We start from the raw sequence: 25,397 nt of genomic DNA, 5'->3' as shown, positions 1-25,397 counted from the left end.
GCACCCTCCTGCGTTCCCTCCCCATTGTCACACAGGGATTCACTCCAGCCAAGAAAACAGCAGCCCCAGGCAGTGGTGGTGCAGCCTTGCACAATCCTCACCAGCCCTTGAAAGGAAAGTGGGGCCGGGCAGGGATGCCAGGCAGGGATGCTGCCTCCCGCCATCGGCTCTAGCTCTGGGCATCGCCGGAGGGGTCCGGTGTTAAACCCCTGCCAGGCATTAAAGGGTTGTCCCAGACCCCTGGATTAAAGCGTAAATGTCCTTGGGGGTGGTGAGGGCTGGATGCAGCCACAGCAGGCAGGTTGCAGTGGTCACTGGCTCCCAGGCTAGCAATGTCTAAGCAATTTGCTTTGCAGCTCCAGCACCTGTGACTGTTAAATGCCCAAACCTGGGGAACCCAGGGGACCTCCAAAGAGCATCATCAGACTGTTTTAAAAATACTTTATTCTTTAGAAAATACAGCGTTCACACTGGTACCCAGCAGCAAGGTGCTCTCCTTCCCCAACCCTCAGCAAAGCCTAATCTGCAGCACCGAGCTTGGCCCTTAGAGCTGGTGACAGCCCTTGGTGGCCGGGGACATCCCCGGGGGGGGAGGGCACGCAGGGGCTGTCACACTTCCCCACACAAGGATTTGGGGTAGCCGATGTGATTTTTAAGACACAGGGCTGCCTCAGACCAGAGAGCCAGCAGCAAACCAGGGGGGTGATGGTGGGGACTGGGGTATGTGGAAGGGGGACACACACCAGGTTCAGGGCCCCCCTGGCTCCCATCCTAAACAGCAATAGGGCTGAGTCAGGGCTGTAACAGCTCCCTCCGAGGGGAAAAAGCCTTACTGGGGCGGTTCAAAAAGGGGATGCAAACATTGCCCAAAGACAGAGCAACCTTTCTCCAGGGCCAGGATGAGCTCAGGACTGGAGGGGACCTCCCGGCTCCCCTCAGGGACAAACTCCTGCAGCAAAGCCCACCCTGCAGGGAGGGTCCTGCCCACACCCTGAGGGGGTGCAGGATCACTCCAGGCCTGGGGCAGAGGGGCCGTGCACACCTAGAGTGGGACAAGGGAGCAAAATCTGGGGGCTGGGGGAGCAGGGAAAGAAGCGTTTTCTCTTTTCAGACAGGAATCCCCAACGCCATCCCCTTCCCTTTGCATAGAGCAGCTTGCAGGCAAGTGTGTCCTTCAGTCACCCAGGGGACACCAAAGGCAGCGGCTGAGACCCTGGGGGGGACAGGAGCAAGGCTGGGGGACACAACCCTGCTGCTCCCATCCTCCTCCGGCAGCCCCGGGGCTTGCACAAGTAAGCAGGGAAAAGAAACACCAACAACCCCAAACCCTCCCCATCGCTCTGCCCCCAGGTGCAACAAGCCATCCTGATGTTTAAAAAAAGGAATGAAATAGGAAAAAGAAGGGCAGGAAAAAAAAACAATAGGCTGAGATGGAGGGAAAGATCCCCAGGTCAGCGGAGAGGAAGCTGGGAAGCGCCGCGGGGATGCTGTCCGTTCACTGCCCAGTCCTGCGGGATCTAACTGTCCTCGCCGTTCTCGCCTGGCCCCTTGATCAGCCGCTTCTGTCCCCGTTTGCCCACAGGCCCCTTGGGCTTGGCAAAGGCCTGCTTGAAGGCATGCTGCTTGGGGTGCACCTCCTCGTAGAGGAACTCCGCCGTCAGCTCGGCTCCATCGTCGATCTCGATCTGCATCCAGGAGCAGCAAGCAGGGGTTAGCAGCTCCCTGGGATCTGGAGACCCACCTCTGGGGCACCCAACTCCCCCCTGAGCCCACTGGTGGGGCTGGACCAAGGCTGCGGCACAGTCCCTTGTGGATGCCCGGCACGGGTCTCTGCTCCATCATTTCCAGGTGGGCTCACGCTTACCTTCTTGGCGATCTCCAGGCAAAACTCCTGCTCCACAGTGTCCAGCAATCGGCTCTTGCAGCTGGAGTAGAGCATGCGCTCCTTGATGCTGCATTTGTACCCAGGCATGGAGTAGATGAAGACTGCAAGAGAGCAGGGCTTGCGGCACTGCCCAGGCTCATGGCCAGGGAGCACCAAGCAGCTACATCCCACCCTGGTCATGGCTTTTCCAGCCCTGAGAGTCCCAGTCTACTCAGCAACAGAAGGTGAGCCATCCCATCCATCACCCCTCCCCAAATCTCTCCTAGTACACCTGCGACACAATGGCTACCAAACCCCCCGCACAAATCCTCTGTGGCAGCACCCGGAGTGCCCTGCACCGCATGTGGCAGCTTCTTTCAGTGCCAAAGGGTTTGCCAGCATCCACCATGGGAGGACAGCAAGTGGGAACCAACTCAAGGTCCCCTGACCCACCATCCCCACCCCCACTCGCTCTCCATGCAGGGGATGGTCCAGGGAGAACGGGGACCAGCACAGGCTCTAACCAGCCATCGCCAGTGCCAGGGCACTCACCAACAGACTCCAGGTAGTCTCCCTCATGTGAGTGCTTGTACAGGAAGAAATGGTAGCGAGCAGAGTCCTGGGGGATCCTCTTGGGCAGGTCAGCGATCTCCGTGGGGCTCGTGTGCACCAGGTCAATGGTCTCCCTCTCCAGATCCAGCTTCTGATGGACAGAGGGGTTGGGGGAGTGGACAGGAGTGAGAGGTGGCAGGGGGAGTGGGGTGCAGGGGAGCCACGCGAGGGACCTACCAGCTGGATGTAGTTGATTTTCTTCTGCTTGAGCGCCTGGATAGCTTGCTGAGCATCCAACTGCAGGGGGAAGGCCAGGCCCTGTAGGGTCTGGTGCTTGCTCTCCACGCTGATCTCCGTCTTCACCTGGGGATGGAGACCACCCCGAGCATCAGGGCAGAGACCGACAAAGTGTGGGGAAGGGAGAGAAAGGAAAACCAGCCAGTGCTGCGGCTAAAGGCTTCTCATCCAAGGAGCCACCTGACACCTGGCTCATGGGGACCACAGCATTTTAAACCACCAAGAAGTCAGCCAGGCTCAGGGCGGCGATGCTTGTCACTGTACTGCCACACCGGGAGATCACCCGGCCTCAGCCCTGCACCCCCACACCCCCCACACTTCACTCCCAGCAAAGACCATCTCAAATCCAATGTTTCCCAGCGAGACCCTGGCAGGGGTGCTGTGACCAACACTGGCACATGTCCATCTCTGCTCATCTCCCACCACGACCTGCAGGTGATGGGGAGAGCCCTGAAATCACATCATTCAACTGCATGGGTCCCCATCGGTGGGGAGGGCAAGCCCCTCCTCGGGGGGTTTAGCTGCAGCAGACAGGCAGCCCCTCCGACGCTGGAGCTGGGGAACTGAAGATCCACAGCTCAGAAAGATCCTGGCTGCTGTTTTCCCCTGCAACCCCTGCAAGGCAGAGGCTGCTGCCCACACCCCAAGCAAACCCCTTACTCCAGGAGACTGAACCCCACTTCAGAGAGGGAAGAGAGGCTGTGGAGACATCACATCACCCCGGGCACTTCCATCCTGAGCGGAGCTGCAACCGGGGTGTCCCTGTCCGGGACTGGAGGGTGCCAAGAGCTGGCAGCAGGGAAGGGGGTGCAGGACGCGGCAGGCGCAGCATACCTCCTTGGGACCGGGGTACTCTACCAGCGATGGGCAGCAGCAACAGCCCCCCACCATCTGCCACAGAATACAGGGAGACGGCGTCACCCCGATGGTGGAGGAGCTCATCCCCACCTCCAAACCCGCCGCCTCCCCGGACCCCCAGATAAAGAGTCCGGCAACGCTAACCCGGGTGCTCTGCAGCGAGCATGAGTCCCTTTCCTTTGGGATCAGTTTGGGGAATTTTGGATAAAGACAATCCAGCCTTTTTTTTTTTTTTTTTTTCCTCCCCCTGATAGAGAAAAGGAAGAAAAATCAAGGCATGCCAAGAGAAACACAGGAGTTTTAAGCTCACATCTCAAAAAACAGCTTGGCAGCACCAAAGTGGATCTCATTACAAGGCTGCCCTTCGTCACAGCAGCCCCGCACAGTCCCCACACCCCGGGAGGTGAGGGACCCGGGGTGCCTGGAGCAGAGCATGCAGAAAAACACCACCAGGAGAAGGAAAACAGGGCATCAAGCGGGCAGAGCAGCCTACCATCTCGGTGCTCGAGTCCTGGGAACGGGAATCCTGAGAGCGTGGGGAGAGGAGACACACCATCAACGGCACCCCGCACAGGGACAAAGGGGGGTCTCCTGTGACACGAGAAGGGAAAGGGGACACACGGACATGCCAGGAGGATGGAGGCATACCATCTCTCTGCTGGAGGCCAGGGAAGGCAAGTCCTGGCAGCACAGGCAGAGAGAATGGCAAAAAATGACACGGGAGACATCAGCGCTGGGGAGGAGCGGGAGGGAGAGCCCCAGTCCCGAGCCCTGGCAGCCTGCATGCGATGTCTCCGCCGACGTCCCCGCGCAGAGCCCATCCCTGCCCCATCTCCTGCCAGCTCCCCAGCCAGGGTGGCCCCAGCCCAGGATCTGCAGGATTTTCAGTAGTCGCAGCAGCAGATTTTGGGCTATCCTCCACCCAACAGCGTATACTAAAGGTCTGCGGGGGGAAAAAAATGCACAAGCCTCTATCTGTGCCAAGCATCCTGGAGGACACACAGGGTGCAGATGTGCAGCACTAGGGAAATAATTGTTTGAGGGTCGTCCAGTGCCAGGTGGGCTGACCTCCAAGCTCTGCTGGCCGGCTGTCCCCCGGGTGCTGTGGCACCAGCAAGGCCCCGAGGACAAGCGTGCAGGGGTTCAGAGGATGCAGACAAGCTCACCTGGTCCTACCCTGTGGAGAGGTGTGGCACAAGGGCATTACCACTGCCAGCACCTCCAGGTCCTCATCTTTCTCCTCAGCAAGAAGGCAGCAGGACCAGAGAGCTAAAGTTGCGACACAAAGCACCCCAAAGTCCAAAAATCCCGAGAGGTGGAAAGTTGTCTTAGCAATGTCAACTCCCCGTACACCTCTGTATTTTCTACTCCTTCCCCTTTTCAAAAACATTAAGAACTGGCTCACTGAAGCACTCCCCAGGGCACAGCCCGGGAGCCGTGCATGTGCCACATCCCATCCCCCCAGCCTCGCTGGCAGCAGGCTTGGCTGGGGGGTATTTTAACTCCTTGTCTTTAGGTTAGTTTTTCCCTCCCTCTTTCCTCATTGCTGGCACAGTGCTGACCTTGGCTAACGAGCATTTCTTTATCTTATGGTGAAACCTTCGGCGGGGCGGGGGAGTTCTGGCAAAGCCTCTGCTCTACCCACCCACCAAGACGAGCTACGAACAACACCCCCTTACATACTGCAATGGCACGGAGGCCCTTTACTTCCTCTTAATTCTTCTGCCTCACCCCCCAGCTCCGAAGCCGCATTCCTCTCCCCCATGGCCCCATGATGAGATATGCCTGGCTCCCCTCCGCGCTCCCAAGCCTGAGATGCTTCTAGAAAGACCTCCCACTCGTGGGCGTTAAGGTAGCTCAGTTCCCAGTTCAAAGCCATTTCTTAGCCCACGGTCTGCTGACAACTTCCAGCTCAGTAAAGCTGGCGAGGCGTTTTCCAGCTATTTAGAATATATATACACACATATACATAAAGCAAATGGCAAATTTTTGCAAGCTCCCACCCAACTATTGCGAGGGGGAATAGCTCACGATATCGCCTCTGTCCATGTAATCCTCAAACCACAGGGAAAGCCTGGCTCATGCAGCCTAAAACCTGCTTTGCCAAAGGATGGGCAGCCTGCTGGGGGGACACACAAGCCTGAGTCCTTCCTGTCTCGGTGTAAAAGGCTGCTGTGTCAGCCCTGAAGCCACTGCCATGCAGTCATTGCCCTCCCCTCTCCTGCTTTGCTGCTGCCCTTCTCCTCCCACCCCTTCTCCCCACTCAGTGGTCGAGGAGGATCCCAGGCAGCTTCTGCTGGCCCAGAAAAGCAGCCACCTTCGGGATGAAGACTGCAAACCTGGTCAACATCTCGGAGGGTCATGCATCAACAGCACTGGAGGAGAGCTGCACCAGCAGCAGCTCCGGGCAAGGGGCACACAAAGCACTTGTGAGATGGTGGCTTTTAAAGTCCCTTGTGTCACTTCCAAAATCCTGACGGATTGGTTGAACCCAGGGGGACACACAGGGTCCTGAATTTTTTTATATGCAGAGGTGCTGAGGTCAGGGCTTGCCCAGGGACTGTTTCCCAGGTCACTGCCAGCCCTGACTGCTCGCTCCCATGCCCTGGATCTGCTCCCCCACATGAAACTGAAACGTGCACACACATGCAAGGACCCTGCAGCCTGTGCACAACATGCACGCACATGCAAGGATCCTGTAAGCCTGCACACAACATGCACACGTGTGCAAGGACACCCTCAGCCTGCGCACAACGTGCATGAATGTGCAAGGATCCTGTAAGCCTGCAGGCAACGTGCAAGGCTGGAGGCATCGCTGTGCTGAGCAGGGTGCTGCTGCAGGCTGAGAGCTGCTCCCACATAGCTCCTCTCAGTGAAAGCCCTCTGCTTCGCATGGCTCCAGAAACTCACTCAAAGCTTCATTTACTGTAAAGTGGTGAGTTTTCCCCTTCCCGAGGAGGTGAGCATGGTGCCAAGCTCCCGAGCTGTAGCTCCCACCACCTCCTGCTCTGTGCCTGGGTCTGGGTGGGTACAGCCCCCACACCAACACAGAGACGCTTCAGTAGAGCCAGTGCTCAGCTGCTTCCCACCTTTAAATCCACAGGCAAAAAAAGATCAATTTTATTCTCTTCCTAAATGCCAGTGGCTGCTCCCCATGACCCGGGCTGACACAGGGGACAGCATTCCTTTAAAATAAACCCCTACCAAACCAAACTGCAGCAGCACCTTCACCCAGGTGCCGCATCTCACAAAGGCAAGGGTGGGAAGCAGAGCACAGCAGGTCAACTGGAAAACAAGCACCGTGAGCACCACTTATCTGGGCACTGTACCCTGCAAGACACAGCCCGAAAAAAAAAGCCCAAAACTACTTAATCTTGCAGCACTGGCCAGCCAAGGCAATGGCACAGACACCCAAGGTGCCAAACAAGTCATGGAGCCACCATGAGTATCCATTTCTCTTTTCCCCAAGCGTGGGCATCCCCTTGGATGCTCCTGCCCAAATGCTGCTCAGCTCCTCCAGGCTGGGAGCTGGAGCTGGGACAATCATGCCAAGACCCACGCAGTGGAGACCACCCCTTGGTGGCATCTCCCAAACGCCCCTCAACTCTGCCGCCCCCAGACCTGCTCTGGCAGGTGGAAACCTCCTGCCTCATCTTTGCCATTAATTAACACCATCGGGCTGATTAGCTTCATGTCTCCCAGGCACATCCTGATCCATCCACGAGCCCCACAACCCCAGCACAGGACAAAGAGGAAGGGATACTCTACAGAGGAAGACTTTCCATGGCATGATCCCAGCCCCAAAAAATACTGCTTCCAGGCGACCTTCCCACCAGCAAGCCGATCCCCTTCTCTGCCTCGGTGTTTCACAGCACCATGGAGGTTGGCACAACTGCCGCGAGATGCCAGTGGGAAGATGATGTTGTTACACCCTTGTCTGCCTCCAACCCTACCCTGTGCCACTTCCACATCTTTCCAGCACAGAAGCCCCCAATTTTAGGCTAAGACCTCTTTTTTGGGACAGCATCCCTCATATTTATAGCCATAGAGTATGGGAAAGGGGGCTGCTGCAGCCCAAAGATAAGCCTGAATTCTTCCTGCCTCTCCTGCAAATTCAGACTCAGGTCTGGCTTTTGCCCCAGTACTGAGAGGTGGGAGACTGCTGCCTGCTTTCAGCCTCAAACTGTCTTCTGACTGCCAAGCGAAACAGAGCCCTGAGCTCATGTCCTAGCAAAGGAAAAAAAGTAGTCTGCAAATTCCTTTTCACACCACCGATTTGACCGTGAGGATGCTCAGTCCACCTTGGCAAGGGCAGGAATGGGTTAAACTGCAGAGATGTGAGGGAGCGCAGTCAAAATGAGCCATCCCTTCTAGCTGGATGCTGGCTCCCACACCTCCAGCAGCAAACATGTCCCTGTGTCCAGCATCCCTGTGCACCCCGAGGGCCTCGGGCTCCTTCTCCCTGGGCCAGTGGGCACCCACCTCGTTGATGCGGATCTGCTGGAGCTCCTGCTCAGCTGCGGTCAGCGGGGCTGGGGCGGAGCAGGAGGACACGTGCTTTTGGTAACCACTCAGAGACACGTCCTCCTGCAGACAGAGGGACAGGGAAAGCATCAGGGGGTGGTTATTGCTGCAGGGCTGGATGCACCCCCAGACTTGAGGCTGCATCTGAGCAACCCAGCAGGTCTCAGGCTCTCTCCCCACTGGGAGCACCAACCCAAGCAGTGCTCTCAGATGCCTCCATGCAAATCCCATGTTCAATTTTAAACAGTGTTTGAGACTGCCTGTGCCCATTCAGACCACCCTGCTCCTCCCCAGACACCCGTGGCTGTGGCAGCATGGCTCCTCCAGCTCATTAACAGAGCCAAGGAGCACAAAAGTGAGAGGGAAAGACAGAGACCACGGCTGGTGAGCAGTGGAGAGGGGCACCAGAGCAGGGATGCTCCCTGGCTCCCATGGGCAGCAGAAGCCCCAGAGAGGGTGCATCAGCAGGAGGCTCTTGCTGTGCATGCAGCGCCCCCTACAGAAAGCCCATGGAAGAGAAGAAACCTCCAGCCAAGAGCTGCCAGGGAAGTGCAACCAGATGACCCTGGCACGGCAGCAGCTCTCGCTGCTGGGGTGACACTGCCACCACCTGGCACTTCTTCTGCTCAGAGTAAAGCTCTGATTCTCTTCAGAGCCTTCCTCCCACCTCTTCCACAGTCTCCATCACAGACTGGCCGCAGCTGTGCAAGCAGGAGAAAGCGTCAGCAGCCACCCAAGAGACTAAAGTAGAGCAGGAACAAAACTCCATGCTGTCCCCACACCAAATGCCAGCATCCCATGTCCCACCTGGCTTCAGCGCCAAGCCCAGGGTAGGTTCCCAAAGCTCAGGGTTGAACCCAAAAGGCTGCCCAGGAACCACTACTGTACCTTCACCGTTCCAAACATCTCATCCTTTATATGCCCACCACCAAACTCCTTCTTCACCGTCGCTCTGGTGGCGGCGTACAACATCTTCAGCCGGACCTGCGGGAGGAGGGAGGCAGCAAGGACGGTCAGAGAGGAGACCCCCGCATGGTGGGACCAGAGAGCAGCACCCCTGCACAACAGGCGTCCGATGCTCGTGGCCACCGTCCCACCACTGGCTCCGCAAACCTCAGCCCTCCCTGGGAGTAACCACCCAGTTTCTATCCAGGCTGACTTCCAACCGTAGCATCTCCAGGTAGGGGGCAGCCATGAAAAGCCATCAGTGCTGTTTCCAGGACTGCCGGTGCGCGGCACAGCCTCACCAATCGCTGCCTGCAATTGCCTGGGCTATTCTGCGCTTTCCTTCCCCGTCCCTGAGCTCCAGTGCGCCACTTCTCGCCCACGCCTGGGTAAGAGGAGGCGCAAATACCGCCCGAGTCACCTAAAAGTGACTTTTGCCTTTTGGCACTTTTTTTGCATCATTCTTCTGCAAAACACAGGGAAGAGCTTTGGCAAGTGCTCCTTTGTGTGCTGTTCTTTTGCAGTAAGACAACACTTTATTGAAATATGTATATTAAAAAATATATTATTATAATAATATATATTATATATTATCATATATACACATGTGTATGCACATGTACACACGTACATGTGTACACACATACATACATGTATAAAATTATATATATGATATAATTTTATTATAAATGTATAAGTGTGTATATATAATAAAATATAGTTGTTAAATATATCTCAACAAACTGCAGAGGGTCTTTTTTATATAAGCATGTTATAATATATAAAGTAATACATAATAATAACGCATATTTGTTATATATACACATATATATGACAAGTGCACGTATTAGCAAGGCAGTACATCTATATAGCATATAGATTATATAATATATATAACATATATAGGTGTATATATAAAATACACAAATATATATAGGTATATATGTGTACATACACACACACAGATATATGTACATGTACACATGTACGTGTATACACACATACCCACACATAAAATTATATATCATTTTATTATAAATGTATATATGTGTGTGGATACATACGTGTGTATATATAATAATATGTATTTGTGAGATATATCACACACACACACATATGTCATATACATACGACAAGTGCTCGTGTTACCACATCAGTAAATCTCGGTCCCACTGAATGCCCATTACGGAAACGTGCTCAACAAGACGGCATTTTCCAAGTCGTGGCGCTGAAATCCCCCAGACTGCCACCCCAGCCAGCCAGCCCTGTTGCGCCCGCTCTCCGATGCCATCGATGACCCCGCAAGCCAGCCCAGCAGGTGTCAATGCCGGCCCAGCCACATGCAGCTCTGAGGGAACCAGCCTCCCTGGCCCTTTTGAAGGCTGATTTTGGAGCTGAGCCCGGAGATGGGCCAGCAGCCGCTCTGTGTCGGCCCTCGAGCAGAGCAGGGCCAAGCTGGACAGGCGGCCAGACGAGTCAGTGCCAGCCCCAGCTCTTCCCAGCAATGTTTTTGGCCAGAGCCTTGACGGGACATCTCCATCCCTGCCCTGTGGTCCCTACTGCTCCCCCCTCTACATCCCAGTCCCTCCATCTCCTCAGGCAGTGCTGCAAAGAGGACAGAGACACAGTTCCAGTGTATCTTACTGTATCTTGAAAAATTCCCGTCCCCAAAGCGGTCTCCACTTCTTAACCTGGGCACAGTGATGGAGGGTGTGAGCGCTTCTCCTCAGCCCCAGCTCAAAGTCAACTTGGCCGGCATCTCCTCCACCCTCCCCCTCCCAGAGCACATCTGTCCCCCCATGCTGGGGTGTCATTTTCTGGCATGGTGCTCACCGGGGAGCTGTCGGGGGACCAGGAGATGAAGAGCCACTCGTAGCCCTGGGCGTTCTGGCTGTCCAGGCGGTACAGCACGTAGCAGGGCTGCTGCTCATCCAGCAAGGGCAGCACGAAGGCATCGTAGTCAGCGTCCCAGCGCCGGGACAGCTCTTTGTGGGCTCCCAGCACAAGCTGTTCTGGAAGGAGAAGACAGAAAAAGTGGTGTTAGATGAAGGCAAGGCTGACATGGTGGCTCACCTAAGGGCTCACCGCAGCTTCAGCACCAAGAATGATGCCATCCTGCAGAAAAACCAAATGACGATCTCGAGCCACGTGCAGGAGAGTACACCCCCAGGGAGGCCCCCCAGGAGATGCCAACGGGGCTGTGGCTGCTGTGGAGGGGCTGGTTTTCTGCCAGCATCCCACTGCCTCCTGTCAACCATCTCCTCCCCTCCCATGCTCCTCACCGCTGAGGTCTACTCTCTGGTGACCACCTGTAGCCTTTTTCTGCTCTGCTCCCTCCAGCCACGTATTCCCCAACCATCCCTCCTTGCTCATGGGGGAATGCAAGACCTCCTCCATCCCACCTGAACAAGCTCTAGGGGCACTGGAATACCTCACCTAGGACACGAGGAACCACCTAGATCTGGGGTGCTGAGAAAAATAAAGGTCCCATAGCAAAAGCCAGGACAACGAGCAGAAGCTGCTCTCATGGAGTCAATGATCTTATAGGTCTTTTCCAACCAAATGATTTTACAATTCATTGGATTCCCCGTAACCTCAGAGGGTTGAAGCCCATGTCTGCAGGGACCAGAGCTGTCCCAGAGAGCGCAGCCTGGGGGGAACACCATGCTGCCAGGAAAGCCCCAGCCTCTGGAAGCGACCTACATATTTCATGCACGTGGTAGTGTCTCAAGTATCTGGAGGGTATTTTCTTCATCTGCTACGCAAGCGGCGGTGGGACAGGGAGCCCCGTGAGCTGGGCAGTGCTCGGCTGGAATTTAAATGCTGGTGCAGGCATCCTATGAGCATGAAACCCCCCAATGAGGGTCAAACTGAGCTTTGGGATGGCTGGATGGAAAAGCAAAACCACTGGAAACGATCAGCATAGGTTGCTGGAAAACAGCCTGTATTTTTGTTCCATTTTTAGATGCAGAAAGATCTGGGGGGAGACGTGGGGACTCAGAAGATGACGTTGGAAAATCCAGAGGTGCCAAAGCAAAATGGGCTGGGGCCTTGGACAGTCAGCACTTGCTGGGATGCTCAGCCTGGCACGTGCCCTGCCCAAATCTCTGCCCACAGCCCCGCTGCCCCTTGGGAGCTACGGAGCCCCTTGGCTGGGGCACAGCGCCCTCCCTCCCAACCCACCCAGCTCAGCAGCTCCGAATCCTGTAGCAGGAAAGATTTTCAGGAAAACAGTTGAGGAACAAAGGCTTTGGCATGAATTACTCTCACCCTCCCCTTCCAGCCGAGCAGGGCATTCCCCCACCAATGGCTGCATAGCCCTTCCCTGCCCAACGCCACCCCTGCCACCACACGCTGAACCCACAATTATTTGTACACAAGGGGGACAGGCTACCGGTACAGTAACAAGGACAGCAGAGAAAAAGGTGCTGAAAATACTTTACCTTCAGCAAAACTACCTGTTTTGAGAAAGAGGAGCATAAAAACCTCAACGTACCCTCAAATAAACATGAAGCCCTGCAAATGGATTTGTGCATCGCAAAGACCCGAGATCCCCAAAAGATCTCAACAAAGAATCTCACCCAGCCAAGCCCAGTGGCAGGATCGCGGGTGCCTCCATCTGCCAAACATCCCGACACCTCGCGCATGAGGCAATCGGTGCCGAGTCACTCCAGGCTATTCCTGGGCTGCGCCCAAGCCAGGCCCCAGCCGTGTCACCGTGAGCCAGCAGCCTCCAGCTTTCCCCCAGGCTGGAGGAGCCGCTCATTCCCCCGCCTCCCATCGGGCCCTTCAAAGCTCAGCACAACCCATGCAGGGCCAAATTTTCCTCCCTGGGAAGAAGCGGGAAAGGGAAACCCAGAGCAGCCACCCTTCAGCAAAGCATCATCGTCAGCACTGGCTATTTCAGGCTCCATCTCTGCAGGGCACTGCTGCTGGAAAAAGCGCAGCTGAGGGCGTTTCTGCCCTGGAGGTGCCCCCAGCGCTCAGCCGCAGGCAGGCTGCCCTGCTCCAAAATGCCCGTACAAGGCAGCCCTGCCTGCAGCCCTGGCGGGCGCCACAGGAGCACAGCACAGGAGCTGAGCGCCTGCAAAGCTAAACGTACAACATCACCTACATGCACCCAACACATCCACAAAAGTCCACAAAACCAACCTTGTCCAGAAACCTGCCAACAGCAAGGAGTAGAGCATCATCTAAAACCATGTTGGACTACAAGCCGCTCTCGTGCCCTCGAGGTGACCAACCTTGGTGCACAACCTGCTCCCCTCGACAGCTCCTCCATCCAACCTCAGCTTCTCCCAGCAGGCCCCCATAGGCAACATCAGCTCAAAGAGCTCCCAAAGGGTTGTTCAGCCAGAGCTGCTGTTCTGGGGACACCCGGACACAGAGCATCTGCCGTAAGGCTCCTTGCACCATCTTCCTCTCCTTCCACCCACCATTGCCTGCTCCAACATGCCCCAAGTCTAATGCCCCATAGGGCAGAAGGTTCTCTGCAAGCCATCAAGCGGGGCTGGAGGCTCCTCTTCCACATTCTCTGTGCAGGCAGGGCAGCTGGCATGTTCTGCCCAGCTGGCTCGGGACACATCCCTTCCAGGGTCAGCATGCTTGAGTCCGTCTGTCCAGCTGTGACATCTGCCTGGCTGCTCATACTGCCGAAGGTTCTTGTCTGGTGGGTAGCAGCAGGCTGATGCCCTCTATGTTAGAGAAAAGAGTGGTGGCCCAGAAGGACTGAGCACCTTGTCCCCAGTCACACAGGAGGACAGCCAGGAGGTCCCTGAGCCAGGATGGTGGGACCACTGCCACCTTGTCCCCAGCAGACCAAGCCCCTCAGCGCAGAGATGCTCCCGGGTCTCCTCCTTCTACCTGCCTCCCCACAGGAGCCTCGGGCCCTGCCACATCTCAGAGGCTTCTGCAGACCCCCAAGCTCCTCCAGAGCTGCCCATAGCTGGTCCAGGCCAGGAGAAAGGAGCTGGCAGGGTGGGGGTGCCAGACTGGGAAGCACAAAGCACTGCCAAGCAAGGTTGGTCTGTGAAGCAGCTGCTGCCACCAACACATCAGACAGATAAACATATCCCATTCAGCCTGAGCGGAGATGGTGGGACATGGCTTCCACTGATGGTAAAAAGCTTCCCTTGCTGGTGTCGGCAGCCACAACCCAAAGCCCTAGCACCCTAAGTTCACGCTTAGGGGCATTCATGACTTAACCTAACACAAACCTACTAAAAGCAAAAGGAGCCAAGAGAGCAATATCATTGTCAAAGTTGCTCCAAAGAAACAACGCAGACATCGCATCTCAACACACAGGGACCTCGCCGAGGACAAAGCCAACACCACCGAACCTTGCACTGATCCTGTTGATGTGTCCCGCACATTTCAAATTGTGCTGCTCTTCCAAATGGGGCTCCACAGCCCCTCCGAAGGCCAGCACAGGCCCCTTACAACCATGTCCACCTGGTCCTGGTGGCCCACCCAAGGGAAGTGGTGACAGCAGCTTGGCAGGGCATTAACGTCCCTGCTGTGGTGAGAAGCAAGTCATTCATATGCAATTGTATGAGGCCGAGGCAATGGAAAACCTACACCGTGGAGGCTCCCCGCTGGGATGCTAAATCAGTGCTTTGCTTGGCTTGCTTGTTCGATGGATGTAGAGGCCACCCAAAGGCACCTTTCCATGGGGCAAACATGGGCAGGTTGGTGCCAGCCTGCAAACCGGGCTAGGGGCAGCCCCCTGCACAGGAGCAGGGGCTGGGATGGGATGGGTTTCCAAGTGAGGCACCCCTCACGGGATGAAACAGCGGCCCCGTGCTGAGCCCCTCACCAGGGAGTATCCCCCTGCCCACCCCTGCCCAAAGCATCTTGTGGCCTGCCGTGGGATGCCACATCCAAGGAGGAAGGTGCTGTGCAATGCCCCCGAACCACGGCACCCGCAGTAGCTTCTCACAGGGCTCCTGTAATAAAATTTGACATAGCGGCAGCAAAAGCTCCCCAGAGCCCAGCACTGATCCTGGACACCAGCATCAGTCCACCAGCAAAGTCGCTGCTCCCCTCGGGGAGCTGCTCCAGGGTGCCAATAGCTGCTCACCAGCACACCCAAATTTTGGGCTTGGATTTTAGCTCCAGGCTGCTGTGTGCCAGGGAGCTCCAGCAGGATTTTCCTTGGGGTTTCCAAAAACATGAGCTGGCACCGCAGCCACAAAGAGGAAAGGAGAAGAGGCAAAACAGAAATCATGGTGTAAATCAAAGCACTTAAAAACGTGACTTACCGTCCTCGATGATGACCTTGATGAGCCGAACCGAACCGTTTCGGGCTTTGGCAAAAAAGTCCCTTAATTCCGTGGTGGCTGAAAGAACCAGAAACATCGCAATCAGATTTAGTAGTCAAAGCAGATGTCGGGCTGCTCGGCGACCAGCCGGGGAAGAGAACAACTCAGCAGGACAGAAACTTAAAAATTGAAAGAAAAATAAAATCTCTGGTGCCAAAAAAGTTATAATAAAAGTAATAACACAAAACCCAAACAGCTGGGAGAGAAGTGCTGCGTCTCCCCGAGGCGTCAGAGTTAAATAGCAGCTGGGAGCACATGTGATCCAGAGAACTTGATACTTGGCCTGGGTGAACATAATCACCCAAATTTAGACGATGGCTTGGCCGGTGCAGGCGGGGAGAGCTCAAGTGACAAGTTTATTCTCTTTACAGAGCGGCAGGCTTTGTGTACCGGGGGTGGCTGGAAGATGTCCCGACAGGCTGTGACGTCCTGGACTCGTGACACATGTCAGGGATGCTGCTCCTGAGGCAGCCGGGGACCAACACAGCTCCAAACTGGAGGCACTGGTTTGAAGCCAAGACCGTGGCAATGGCCGCGGGGTTTTGCTCTGGAGCAGGCAGGGCTTTGGTTACCAAAGACTTTTGGGAAGTGTTTTCAGGAGCCACCTTCCTCCTCATCCCCTCTCCCCGAGCACCAGGCACCAGCAACTGTCTTCAGCATCCTACCAGGAGGCAACAGCAGGCAGTGGACAATGAAGGGGCGGCTCGCAACCAGTGTCGGAGGCTCACTCTGCCCACCTCAAAAGCATTGCGGGCACAGAGCTCCCCATCCCACCCGGGACATGCTACGTGTGAAGGCAATGCCCAAGAAATGCGGCTTGCAGGGGCCAAGCCCCCTGACAAGAAGCATCTCCCAGCCCAGCTCCCCCTGAAAGCCCCTTCATTTACGCGCCTGAGCCCCTTCCCGCATGCGGCCCTGCAGCCAAGGGAGTCTGTGCTGGTTAGAAATACTAAAGAAACTGGCATTGCAAAGATCAGACACCCAGGCAGACGCCCCTCTTGGTCTACGCCAGAATCTGTGCTCGGAGTCGCCATCAGCAGCCCCCTGCTCCCAGCGCTTTGCCATGCCGCCTCCCTGTTACCCATCACCATGCTGGAGCAGCCTGCAGCAGGAAGGAGCCCTGCTTTGGTGCCCGGACCCGGAGAACATCCACAGCCAAGGCACTTTGCAAAGAAAGCCATCGCTACATCAGCCAGAAAGGTGCGGTGCCCAGAGAAGCCATCCCCTGCTGGCAGGGGCCGTATCCCTTCTGCTTCTGTCCCACCAGCAGTGGGTACCACCCTTTGGCGCAGCCCCCCAGCATCGCTGTGGGAGGACGTTTGCCATCACCCACCCAAGGGACACATGGAGCCAATGACTCTGTCACACGCTGGTGCCCTCTGTCCCCTGGAGGCAGACCCCGGGCTGGGGCGCTGCCCACAGCTCCCCCAGCCCTGAGGAATGAGCGGGCATGGATGAGTCCCCACGCACAAACGCTGACGATGCAGTCAGAGAGGTGGCCAGAGATGTCCCGGGGAGCCCCCCGGGGAACTCCTGCTTGTCCCCCCCAAGCAATGCATCAGAAATACATCTGCCCCACCAGCTCAAAGCCTGCCCTGATCACAGGTCCACCTGGTTCCTCCTCCCAGGGAGAAGAGGCACAGATGAGGAAGAGCTCCCAGGCTGGTATCCTGCAAACATTGGCGCTCCCGTAGAAACCCAGAGATGCTGCCCCAGCAGCGCCTGCAGGTACCGGCACACAGGCACCCCAGCAAAGGCACGTCAGTCCCTAGTGGCATTTTAGGGAGGACACATAGAAGGGTTGCTGGGGTAATCCCACCATGAGAAAACCATCCTTCTCCCTCCATCAGCATCAAGGCATGTGGCTCTCCCAGACCCCAGTGCAGATGCTCACCCTCTCTGAGCACTGGCTGGGAGCTCAGCCTGCTCCCGCCATTCCCATTCAAGGCTGCTCTGATATTTTTAGCCCCTTTCTCTGTTGAGAGCAGCTCTTTCCTTCCAGCAGCATCTGTGGTTACTGCAAACACACCAGGCAGAAGAGGAAGAGGAAAAAAAAAAAAAAAAAAAAAAGGCATTTATACACCCAGGAAACCTTGTGCAGGAGGCAAAAGCTCCTAATAAGCATTAAGATTAAGCTTCTCTGGTTCCTATTGCACTGCTAAAATATGAGAGAATAACATTGGTCTTGGATGTTTCTACAGCATCAATTTCAAGGGAGAAAGGAAAGTTCTGCAGTGCTAACAGGCTTGCAAATCCCTCTGGCCTGACCCCATCCTTCCCAGACCCCAAGGACACACAGGGGTCTGGAAAATCAGGAGTCTGGGCAAATGCAGCCCCCCAGCTCCCCTGGAAATGCTAGGAGTGCCCAAAGGTATCGGCTTGACAGCTGGGACGATTGACAGTTGAGTGATCGACAAGTGACGGCCAAGCACCGGGACCCATGTGGGTACAGAGGGGCTTAAGGGGATGGGGAGAAGCGCAGATGCTGCCGGAGAAGCCGAGCGCATGATGGGAAATACCGCAAAGTCTGCCAAGAAGGGAGATGCTTTCCAGGGGAGACAGCAGCAGATCTTTCAAAAAACACAAAGCAGGCTTCCGAGCTTTAATTCTGCTGAAATAATAAAAAACAACAACAAAAGCAATTTTCGTTTAAGTGAAAAAAAATCACTGGGGTGTCTTTGATGTCCCCTTCTGTCTCTCAGGAAGCAGTGCCAAGAGCCAGCGAGGAAGGAGAGGAATGAGCTAGTGAGGGTTTTCAGCATGAGCAAGCAGGCTTCCGAGCTTTAATTCTGCTGAAATAATAAAAAACAACAACAAAAGCAATTTTCGTTTAAGTGAAAAAAAAATCACTGGGGTGTCTTTGATGTCCCCTTCTGTCTCTCAGGAAGCAGTGCCAAGAGCCAGCGAGGAAGGAGAGGAATGAGCTAGTGAGGGTTTTCAGCATGAGCTCAGCAACTGCTTCATTACAGCATGATTACAACTTAATTGGCACAGCAGACTTGACGAGATGGTTTGCATGCCTGGAATATTAATATAGAAGTCCACAGCCGGCTCTGGAAGAAAGGCAAGGAGAAGACCTTACCCTGGAGATAGAGGTGAGCGGTACCTCCACCCCAAGGCATCTCCATGCCAGGAAGTCTCCAGGACCCAACTCAAGGGCTGAAAAAACCCACATGTGGGGAAACGACAAAAACCAGCTTCTTTTTCCTGTTCATCTCCTTCTGCATTTGACAATGAGGTGAGGTGGGAAAGAAGATGCTGGGCACACATCAGCACGGCCAATGCACAGGGCCAGCCACGACCATCCTCATGTCCGGATGGGGAAGGGAGGAGAGATGGGGCAGAGCACAGGAGGGGGATCCCCACGTCCAACTCGCCCTCTAGCCACGGGTTCCTGGAAAATCCTGGAACAAATAATCCACAAACAAACCCAAGGTGCGCTACAGCCAGAGGGGATCTACCAAGACCAAGTTGCATGAGGTCAACCTAGCTTCCTCCAGCAGAGCCACAGACCTGTGGGCTTCAAGGGTCTCATCTCAGCTTTCTAAGTGTCTCCAAGTGTTGGAAGCCAGCTTGGGAAACACGATGGTGGCGAACCTCTACAGCACTGGCGCAAAACTGCACGGACAACTCACTCTGGGAGGTATCAGAGGTTGGATCGAGCAAGGTTTCCTGGGGACCTGTGGTGGGTCCAGGTTTAGTCCACATTTCCACGAACACTTCTGGCAATTGCAATAGTGCTTTCTGCAGCTGTGAGGTGGGAAGCTAGAGGAGGTGCAAGCGCGCGCTGGAGAAGAATTCACCGTTCTCTCAGGAGACTGGAGAAACGGGCTGGAAAAAAAAGAAATAGGATGAAACTCAATAGGAAGCAAAATACCATAACTAGGAGAAGGACCAGCTACACTGATGCAGGGCAGGGTCCAGCAGCTCCAGAGGAGAGAGGTAGGTCACAAGCCAAGTTCAGGTTAATCGCTTCATATTGTTGCAGGCAAAGTCATTTGTGAAGGCACAAACAAGAGCATGATCACATTATTTGGGTGCTGACAAGGCTGCAGGCACAGCACGAACAGCATGTCTAGGCTCAGCATCGTGCAAGGAGCAAGGCACCAGACAGACGGCACCTATGCCAGAAGCAACCAAAGGAACCAAGGCTGGTCAGCCCAGAGGAGAGAAGAAAAGCAATGAACAGCTTGTACTGGTTCTCTAGTCAGAAACATTGTGTCCCACCTCAGCATTTGGGAAATCTTGCAATGAGGGCGATCAAACCCCGGGAACAACACCATGCTTCCATCCCTGCTCCAGAAAACCTCCAGAAACACCCCCGGGATGCTCCTGCTTTGAGACAGGGTGAGCTCAGTGGCATCTTGAGGAACCTTCTGGCTACAAGGCAGCCCTGCCATCAACCCTCCTGGCAGATGTGGTGGGCACAAACACTCATGTTCCTCAGCCACCCTGCCACAACAGCCCAAAAATCGCCTCCAGCCACCGAGTCGTGCAGCACCTCCCCTCTCCCACCTGCTGCAGATGAGTTGTCCTCTGTTCATGAGCCGCCTGCATTTAGCAGCCTGCTAACAGCGGGTCCCAGGTCCGCTTGCACCACAAAACCTCCCTGCCCAGTGGCACCTGCCTCCCATTTGGGACAGGGGGCTGAGCAGAGCCGGCCATTGGCGCCAGGGCAGCCAGGCTGGGCCGCTCGTGGCATGGCGGGGAGGTTACAGCATGGCCAGCAGTAGCCTTCAGGTGGCCCTGACCATGCAGGCAAGCTGCCAGAGAAGAGCAGCTCATGGTGGGAAGGCATGGCAATGCCTCCCCTCTCGGCAGCACCAAGCAGGCACGGAACAAAGCCTGAAGACCCCATGCCTCGGGGACCAGTGGGGCAGCCAGACCCTTGCACGTACTCAATGGATGTGCTGTTGGCAGCCAGAGCGGGCAGCTGCCCTGCCCCGGGATGCAGCCATTTGTGTCGGTCCCCAGGAGATTTCAGTGCTGGGCTCAAAGCATCACACTCCCCCAAAACCACTGCGAGATGGAGCAGTGAGACAGTGATTGTGGGTACCACCCTGCCACAAAAGCTGTTCCCGAAGCCAAGCCTTTTATTGATGTTTACAGCCCCAGTTAGCTTATCTGAGCAGAGCCAGGCCATAAGGAGGCTGGAGGGAGACAGAGGCACCACGAAGTGATGAAGCTGTAGCCAGGGCAACGGGCCGGTTTCTCCCTGGGCGTGCCAGGGTGCCAGGGGAGCTGCCTGCGAAACTCCCAGGGAAGTACCTCAGGATGGGGATGGAGGTGACAGCTGTGCCACCACCCCCGCACCTTTCTCTCCTCCATCCTCTCACACTGTTGGGAGAGCAACAGGTTTTTGCTTACTCGACCCTTCCCAGTCCCTGCCACATCCCGATGACAGCGCCCAGCTCCCAGATCAATAATACATGCTCCCTGAAACAGATGCCTATCTCAGTACAGCAAGCCACCTCACCCTCCCGGCGGGAAACCCGAGCCTCTGGCCATCAATCTTTCATTCCCTGGACGTCATCTTCAAGTTGATGTGACTCCCAAGTGGCTGCTTCCCTTTCACCGTCCGAGGCACAGCATGCCCGGGATGCAACAGGGGAAACTGAGCCAAAAATCCAGCCACAAACCTGGGCAAAACTTGTCCAAGCTCCAGGGATGCTTGGCCAGACAGTAGTCAAGATGCCGATGGATAAGACAGTTACACCCGCATCGTGCACACCTTCCCTGCACAGGCAGCTCTGCCTGACTCCTGCCAGGGCGTCCAGTGAAGGGCACAGCTGCAGCAAGGCACAGAATAGCTGTTGCTGCTGCTAAAATTCTTCCTTTTCAGTCTATCCCAGTGTAAATCCGTCACACAGTGCCTGCTCAACCCACTTGCTGCAGAGCGCTTTTCTGCTGACAGACTTGGCTGGGCAGTTTAAGCGCTAAGAGGATTTTATTTCTCACCATGGAAAAAAAAAATATGTCCTTGCAGGGAATCTTTTTTCAGGGAAAAAGCTGAAAATGTCAGAAGAAAATGGAAAGAAGGGGGAGGAAAAAAAAACCTGAGCAAGAGAGGACACAACCAAGGCTTTTTTCCTCATTTTCCACAGGGTTAGGCCATATCCTGCAGGATTTCATGCGAATGACTCCTGGTCCCTATTGCAAATCCCACATGGAGACTTTCAGCCACCCACTTCTCAACACCTGTTTTTCCACGTGCGTGCCTGGGACCCATCTTTTCTCCACTTTGGCACCTCAGAACAGAGTTAGTCAGCCCTTCCCTTGCTCCGGGGTAGGCAGTGCCCACCCTGCAGGCAGTATCGGTCGAATCCTGCTGGCAACACAGCATCCCAGAGCCAAGCATGCACAGTCCTGCTTTGCCTGCAGAAGTTGCTGGTTGCTGTTCCTCTTCTCTGCCCAGTAAAGCCACCACTGGGAGCACTGGTTTGGGCATCGGGGGTGGACAGGGATCCAAGGACAGACCCTGGCAGTGATCTCGTTGCGTTTAGAGCCTCTCAACTCGTGCTTGCCAAGGGATTTCCTCTACCCCGTGACTGTAGGGACTTAACTGCAAGAGGTTTGACATCTCAGGGTATTTGTCTGGTCTTCCATCCACATTGCCGCTTTCGTCATCCTGACGTGCCACCAGCTGGGATGTAGGCCATTGCCCCAAGTGAGGCGTCAACCTCTGAGTTGGGTGCTGGGCCCAGAAAAGAGCTCACAAGCAGGGACCAGCCCCTCAAAACCGCCCTTGTAGCAGCCTGGTATCCCCTGTCCCCCCCACAGACACCAGGGGCCATGGACCAGCCATCCCTTTTCCTCCTCCTCTTTCTCTGTTGTGGTGATGCATGCCCAATTAGGGGGTAACCCCTGGCATCCCAGCCATGAAGCCGCCCCCCCAACTCAGGCAGCCGGGCACCTCGGGAGCCAGTGCTGCCTCCCAGCATGGCCGGAGGAAAGGGGCTGAGGAAGCAGTGGATGGGGAGGGAGGCTGCTGCTTTCTTCTCTGCCTTTCTCCTCGCTGAAGAACCAGGAAGCCACCCGCTTTCGAAGGAGACCTTTGCAGACCCAGCAGCTCCCAGGTCCCCCCTCTCTGCTTCCTTTTTTCCCCACCTGACATCATTCCTGTTTTTTTTATGGTTATGCTTCTCCTGAAGCAAATAGCTGCTCCTACCAGACGCCTTCCCAAGGCAAGATCCAGTCCTGGGGCAAAGCAGACGCTCAGCCACGGATGGGAACAAAGGTCCTTCCCTATTCCCTAGAAAAAACCAGCACTAAATTCTATTTTTTTGGTTGAAGAAACATCATGCATTTGATTTCTTTACTTTCTAGATGGAAAAAAAAAAAAAATCCCCTTTAAGAGACTTTTTCTCTCTACTCAGAGGTCACCAAAGAGCTCCCAGAGGCAGCTGGGTGACCTCCCACCAGCATCAAAGCCCTGGTTCAGCATCATCTTCCTAAGGCACAGTGGCCAGGCCTGGCTTTTAAACTTGAACAGTGAATGCTGCCCCCATCTAATGCCACTCAGGCAGAACAGGACTGCAAAAATACTTGGCAAATCCTCCTAGCTGTAGTTAAAAAGCAGGTTTTTAGCCCCAAGAAGCCCACAGCAACCCTCGGTAGCTTCCAACCACCTCCCCAGCCTGGCAGTCTCCATGGCAGCCCGGTTTTCTTGCCAGCACCTTCAACAGAGCTGCCACAGATACATTAAAAAAAAAAAAAATTAGCTTCTTGCCTCTGCACAAAAGCCTCGGCCCTAATTAAACACCCCAAACCTGCAGCTCTGCACCCCTGACAGAGTGCTGCTATCACTAGCCCTCCTGGGGACCACCAGCTTCTCCCCAAAAGCCAGGACGACTCGGTAGCATCGCAGCGGGGGACTGCTCCAGGGGCTGCCCCATTCACCATGTCACCCTGCTCTCACGCTGATCTACCACAGCAGCGACCAAAATCTCTCACCAGCTTGCCCACAACCTCCCCTAAGCTAGTCGGCGGGTCTGATTGTAATTCCCTTGGGAGCAGATGCCCTCCTGTAAACAGGGGAGAAATGAGAATGAAAAAATACAAAGTGACACGCGCACACAAAAATAACAAGGCCCCAGAAGCCAGGAAGGCGTGGAAAATCCCTCCTCCTTGGCAAACAACAGACCTCAGCATCTCAGCAGAGGGGATGAAGGTAGCAGCGGGATTGCTGCTCCTCATCCGATACAGAATCTGCTGTCTGCTGAGCAAAAGAATTAATTTGATCACTGTGCCAGCGTGGGGAGGACTGAAATATCACAATGCTGCCCCCTCCCCCCCCCCCCCCCTGGGGGGGTTCCCTTAAAGCCCAGAGCACCCCAGTTCAGCATTGCAGGTGTCAGAGGAGCAGATCTGCATTCAGAGAGGAAACAGCCGCTTCCTGGAAGAGGGACCGTGCCGCGGGGGATGGAGGAGCAGACCCAGACGAGCCACCCAGAGACATCCAAGATGCTGGGAGAGCAAGACCACCCAACACAAGTTATTTTTTGTAACCCCAGGGAGGTTTTTACACTACCCCCAGCTTGGGGATCTGCTGCCTGGGCAGAGCCATTGGGTCTATCCCCACCCTATACCAGCCACAGCTCCTCAGGGGAAGTCCAAGTCCCTTCCCCTTTCCAGCAGAGTGCTGCTGACAGCACATTGCGTCCTACAGGCAACGATAACTCGCGGCGACTCTCAGCGCTGGTGTCGGCAGGGTTCGCTGAGCGGTGGACAACCAAGGTCAGCGAAGGTCGGCGCTCTCAGAGAGCAGCTCAACTGCTTTGCCAAACCAGCACATCCCCCGGCAGCCGCGGAGGTGCCAGGGACGATGGCATCAGCAGCGTAGGAGCAGACGGGCAAGGTGGCAAGCAACAGGCAGCAGCCTCTTGGGGCGCAGGCAGTGCAACAGGCCTTGCCTGCACCAAACCCCACGGGAGAGCTCTGCAGAGAAAGGCTGGCACATTGAGAGTTCAGGTGGGTGCTGGGGTCCATCCCACTGTTGGTTTTTTTAAATTATTACTTTTTTTTTTTTTTTTTACATTAGAGGGAACATTCAGGTGGAGCCTGAACTTCAGTGTCTCAGCCTGAACTAGAACCAATGAATCTGAACTCAAACATCGCCAGCTACCAGCACTCCCAGGCAAAGCAGGAAAAACATCTGAGCACCATCGCTAACCGCTTCTCAACTTACAGCTCCTCCAGGAGTATCTGAAAGGGAAGGATGCTCTCAACCATGCACTCAAGCAGCAAGGATGCTTGTGCCATGAAGGAACAGCAGCCACAAATTCAACAGCCTCGTGCAACGGTGCTGGCCGTGAGGAAGGGAGTTGCGAGGCCAACATCCCAGCTCCCCTCCCCGGGCACACAGCAGTGCTGGAGTCACACCCGACTGGTGCGGAGCAGGGCTCCAGGGGCAGCTGCTCTCACATCCCTGCTCGCATATTGATTCAGTTACATAAATTATGCAGCACCTCTACTCCTGATTAATATTGTTAATTGAGTTGGCTGGTGGGGAGCAGGAGGGAAATACCATGAGGACACACCGTCACACACCAAACGCGCCCATAAATGCAAAAGCTGTTGTCTCAGGGTGCTGGCTGGGTCCTGTAGGGTGTGAGCAGAGAACGCAGCGTGCTTCCCCCCAGATACAACGGCAGCACAGCGGTCAGGCAGGAATTTACTCAGGCTCTCTGCGATCCCGCTGGGAGGAGGCGCAGCGCTGGGGGGCTGAGCATCACCCCAGGAGGGGAGACGTGGCCGGGGCTGATGTGGGGCTGCAGAGAAGCAGACTGTGTGGATTATGGTGCTGCCGCAGCAGAAGGCATCTTTTCGAGTGGTGTCACGCCAGTTCATCGGGCATCGGCCCAGACAAAGGGTGCAGGGGAGCCCCTCACCGGCAGCATCCCCGGAGCCAGACCCCCTCCTTCGAGCGCCCGAATGTCCCGAACCTGGTTCAGCGCCCCCTCCCCCCGGCTGCTCCCAGGAAAACCCGCCAGCTCCTTCGGGAAGCTTCATCCTACAGCCCTCATCAGCTCCCGCGA

General features: G+C 55.5%; 2 protein-coding genes across 2 annotated transcripts in view; one reads left to right on the top strand and one right to left on the bottom strand.

Annotated features, from left to right (window-relative positions):
- Positions 1 to 474: 474 nt before the first annotated feature.
- TWF2 (twinfilin actin binding protein 2) lies at positions 475 to 19,351 on the bottom strand. Its single transcript, XM_009639346.2, has 9 exons — positions 18,738 to 19,351; positions 15,301 to 15,378; positions 10,874 to 11,052; positions 8,984 to 9,079; positions 8,054 to 8,158; positions 2,654 to 2,779; positions 2,417 to 2,567; positions 1,865 to 1,986; positions 475 to 1,685 (listed from the first exon to the last, which is right to left on the bottom strand). Exons 1-9 carry the CDS (start codon positions 18,835 to 18,837, stop codon positions 1,518 to 1,520), a joined length of 1,125 nt encoding a protein of 374 aa, XP_009637641.2. The 5' UTR covers positions 18,838 to 19,351; the 3' UTR covers positions 475 to 1,517.
- The window catches only part of PPM1M (protein phosphatase, Mg2+/Mn2+ dependent 1M), a 14,527-nt gene continuing 8,075 nt past the window's right edge, over positions 18,946 to 25,397 (top strand). Inside the window, exon 1 of the mRNA XM_035894667.1 lies at positions 18,946 to 19,003. Coding sequence (XP_035750560.1) covers positions 18,946 to 19,003 — 58 coding nt within the window. The remainder of the gene's footprint in view (positions 19,004 to 25,397) is intronic.

The sequence above is a fragment of the Egretta garzetta genome, unplaced genomic scaffold (genome assembly GCF_000687185.1).
Source record: "Egretta garzetta isolate BGI_Z169 unplaced genomic scaffold, ASM68718v1 scaffold215, whole genome shotgun sequence".
Lineage (NCBI taxonomy): Eukaryota > Metazoa > Chordata > Aves > Pelecaniformes > Ardeidae > Egretta > Egretta garzetta.
The sequence above is the reverse complement of the archived record's forward strand: the minus strand, read 5'-3'. Positions and strand labels throughout refer to the sequence as shown.

Bases quoted from the DNA above. Each gene is read 5' to 3' on its own strand.
- TWF2 (XM_009639346.2), bottom strand. From the start codon at position 18,837: ATGCAACTTGGTCTTGGTAGATCCCCTCTGGCTGTAGCGCACCTTGGG. The intron at 9,080-10,873 runs GTGAGCACCATG...CTCCTCCCGCAG, and splicing joins GGTCCCCCGACAGCTCCCCG to GTCCGGCTGAAGATGTTGTA. The intron at 1,987-2,416 runs GTGAGTGCCCTG...GCTCTCTTGCAG, and splicing joins AGACTACCTGGAGTCTGTTG to TCTTCATCTACTCCATGCCT.